Source organism: Triplophysa dalaica, chromosome 14 (genome assembly GCF_015846415.1).
Source record: "Triplophysa dalaica isolate WHDGS20190420 chromosome 14, ASM1584641v1, whole genome shotgun sequence".
Taxonomy (NCBI): domain Eukaryota; kingdom Metazoa; phylum Chordata; class Actinopteri; order Cypriniformes; family Nemacheilidae; genus Triplophysa; species Triplophysa dalaica.
The window spans coordinates 20751609-20755268 of NC_079555.1; the positions used below are offsets into that span (position 1 = coordinate 20751609).

Below are 3660 nucleotides of genomic sequence, written 5' to 3' on the forward strand. Positions count from 1 at the left end.
CTGAAAATACAAATATTATTACAGCAGCAATGATGGTGTAGCACTCTGTAGGAGAAATTACCTTTTTGTAAAACAATGGAAATTATATTATATAATTATGTATATAAATTATACAAATCAAATAACTTAAGTATATTTCAACGTAAGCTTTCTCTTGTGAAGACAATATATTATTGTGTTAGATTCTAGTTCATTGAGCTGAACACTTTATTTATATACAGTTGGCTCTCAATGTACAAAATGTTTGCAACATTGCATTCAAGTGTTTCAATTACATTTCAGGTTGAACTTGACCAGAGCTGAACTTGGTAACACAGGGTTTACTTTCTAATTGGGCTTTTGTCTGCCCAGCCAAAGACTTTGTGAGAGAGAGAGAGAGAGAGAGAGAGAGAGAGAGAGAGAGAGAGAGAGAGAGAGAGAGAGAGAGTTTTGTCTGCCCAGCCAAAGACTTTGTGAGAGAGCGAGCGAGCGAGCGAGCGAGAGAGAAGAGAGAGAGAGAGATTACTTATTTACTTGGAAGCAATTAATTTACCCAAGTGCATTTAATGGATCAGTGGCATTCAGCACGGGTTGGCAATGGCTGTTTCTGCTATTACAACAATAAATATGAGCTGATCGATGAAACTTTCGTTGGTCCATTAGACCCTTCGTCCTTGTATAGAGGTATTTCAGATTCTGTTTATGCATCTGTGTTGAAAAACTTTCAGTAATCTGTTTGCACCAGAAAGGTGTCATCTGTCCAAAATATCAGGTTGACACGATCCCGCTTCACATGTAGCCTACCAAGCTTCTCTTTACAAATACATCACATTACAATGCACAATGAACAGAAGACAATTTCTTTGAGAGTCTTGCGAAGCTCCTGGCTGCGGTACGCGTAAATAAGAGGATCTATGAGCGAGTTGCATATGAAAAGGATCAGAAAAAGGTTAAAGTGGCCGAAGTAACACTGGCAGTACGGGTTTGTGGGACAGATGAGTATGAGAATGAGGTGTAGGAAGAATGGCCCCCAACAGATGATGAAAACCCCGAGCAGGATGGTCAGAGTGATAGCTCCCTTCATGCTGGTGACCTGCCGGCGGCTCTTGTGCAGAGCCCTGATACGTCTGGAGTGAACGTGCGCCAGGATGAACATGTGCAGGTATAGGGCCGCTGTGAAGACCAGCGCCACTCCAAAAAACGAGACGAAACAGGCGATGACCGCGCTGTTCGTGTGGTGCACGATAAACAAAGAGCTGGAGGTGATGCTCGTAAGCCAAACCACCGCAATGATGGCCACAGCGCGCCTCGTGGTCATGATGCTGTGGTAGCGAAGCGCGTAAAATATGGTGATGTAGCGGTCCGCGGCGATGGTGCACAGAAACGACAGCGAGGAGACGACCGAGCTGCAGATCATGATGTCGATCACGTTGTCCAGGTGTTGTAACATCTGTGCCGTGACGAGCAGCAGCCCTTGTTCCATCAATAACATGAAAAGCGTCTCCACCACATTGCTGACGCTCACCAGCATGTCAGACACCGCCAGACAGCAGATGAAATAATACATGGGCGAATGGAGATTTCTGTTCTTGATGATCGCCACCACGACCAAAATGTTCTCCACTAAACTGATCAAACCGAGCACGAGAAACAGTTCCTGGGGGATCATGATTTGGGAGATGCCCGTTGCGTTCATGTCCCCGAGCGTTACGTTGCTGCCGAAAGTGATGTTCGTGTCGATATTGTACGAATGTTGCGCGCTGTGATCCATGTGAGTGATGCCGAAGTGATGGCGAAGTAGCGAGTCGTTCATGCTCCAACGAGTCCCTTCTCGTTCAGTCTGGTTGAGCTTCAGCACATCTCTGATATTCCAGCACGGAGGAAATATCAGCGTTCTCTGTAAAGTTTAAACGTATATCAACTTTATAAATGTATCATCCCCAGCAAAGTCTAAAACCAGTGCGCATTACGGAGTCGAAATGATCATGCTATTCTGGATAAACGAGCAAACTCAAGGGTTTCACATTCCTAACGTTTGCGCACTCAGAAACGCGTAATGTTGATTCCGCACACTTGCGCACCACGGGAACAGCCTCAGACTTCAGTTTCAATTGTGGTTGGCTTCGTCGTCAAACTACTGTAAGCTCTAAGATCATGTTATCAGGGAGGGCAACCTCTTATAACACAAGCGCCTTGATTCTCTCACTGGTGACGTTCCGCTCTTCTGCTTGTCTTTCTTTTCCTATAAAGTGACCACATGGCGCAAATCAGCAAATCCACAAACGCATAATGCGCTTCTGCTTCTAAGATCTTCAAAAATGTATTTTAAATTATACACATGTAGTTTTACTGATAATTGTTGCTTGAATTATAGACCATCAAGTAAGCAAACATTTTCTACTCTTAAAAGTTTAATACAAAACTCTTCACATTTAACAGCCAATAAAGATTGAAGAAATTGTTGATTAAACATCGATATGAAAATGCTTGATATTGTATTTATATTTTGTCCTTCAATGTTTTTCCTTTTTGCGATATTGCAACAACAGTTAGGCCTATGTATATTCGTGCAATCTGATTGGCTGAAGGCATTCAAACTGTGCTGTTATACAAGTGATTTAGCATGTCATAACACTCGCATCAGATGCTGATTACGACAGTCCCTCCAGTGCCAAACTAACAAAATCATACGACCAAATCAAAGATGTTGTACTCTCTCTCTCTCTCTCTCTCTCTCTCTCTCTAAAATCTCGTTGTCGTTGGGTCAGTCATAGATGTTGTTCTCTATAACACTCTCCCTCTCTGATTTACTGTGACTGTCGGGTCATGAGACTTCAAAACAGCTCTGAACAATTATGCACTCCACCTTCTATATATAAAGCGTTCTTATGCTAGGTTCTAACAGCATGTTGGACAAAAACAATGTTCTAAGTGCCTTTATGCAAAAAGTGCCCATACATTTCCATACATGGGCTAAAGAACAATGTACTCAACTTTAATGAGACAATGAACTACAACCACAAGTTGCAAGTCATAGGTGAACTAACAATCAGGTCACATGCCAATGCAAACAAGACAAGAATTGTATATTAAAGAGGGTTTCTTAGTGGTAAATAGAAGAAAACTCTCAATGAAGTCTGTACAAATTATAATGAAGGAGGACAGCAACAAACAAATCTCTGCTAGAAGAGAAAATCTTTTACATGCTTTTAAAATGTGAGTGGAGAGATTATTGGCAAAACCAATTAATATATGTTGGATATTTTTAGATGAATGGGATTAGACCACAATATAAAGTAATGATTAAATTCTATGAATCTATAGATACAGTAATGAGGCTTGTCCCTATGTGGCTTCTTCATACTGCATTAGCCAGTGTTCAATCTCAGACACGCACACATGTATGTTTTATTATCTCCGTGGGGACAGTCCATATGCGTATTGAGTTGTATACTGTACAAACTGTACAATTAATCCCCTACCCCTAACCCAACCTTAAAGATCGTAGAAAACATTTTTGCATTATTAGATTTTCAAAAATTATTATTCTGTACAATTTATAAGCTTTTGTGCCCGTGGGGACCTCAATTTTGGTCCCGACAGTGACACGCATACCCATGAGTTGGTGTGCATTAAGATATGAGTCCCCACTAACATATAAAAACCAAGTCCACACACACA

At 41.4% G+C, this 3660-nt stretch overlaps 1 protein-coding gene across 1 annotated transcript; it reads right to left on the reverse strand.

Moving 5' to 3' along the window:
- Window positions 1-325: 325 nt before the first annotated feature.
- Window positions 326-2216, reverse strand: mc1r (melanocortin 1 receptor). The gene has a single exon (XM_056766237.1). The coding sequence runs from the start codon at window positions 1790-1792 to the stop codon at window positions 806-808; it is 987 nt and encodes a 328-aa protein (XP_056622215.1). The 5' UTR covers window positions 1793-2216; the 3' UTR covers window positions 326-805.
- Between the last annotated feature and the right edge of the window lie 1444 nt (window positions 2217-3660).

Bases quoted from the DNA above. Each gene is read 5' to 3' on its own strand.
- mc1r (XM_056766237.1), bottom strand. From the start codon at position 1,792: ATGAACGACTCGCTACTTCGCCATCACTTCGGCATCACTCACATGGAT.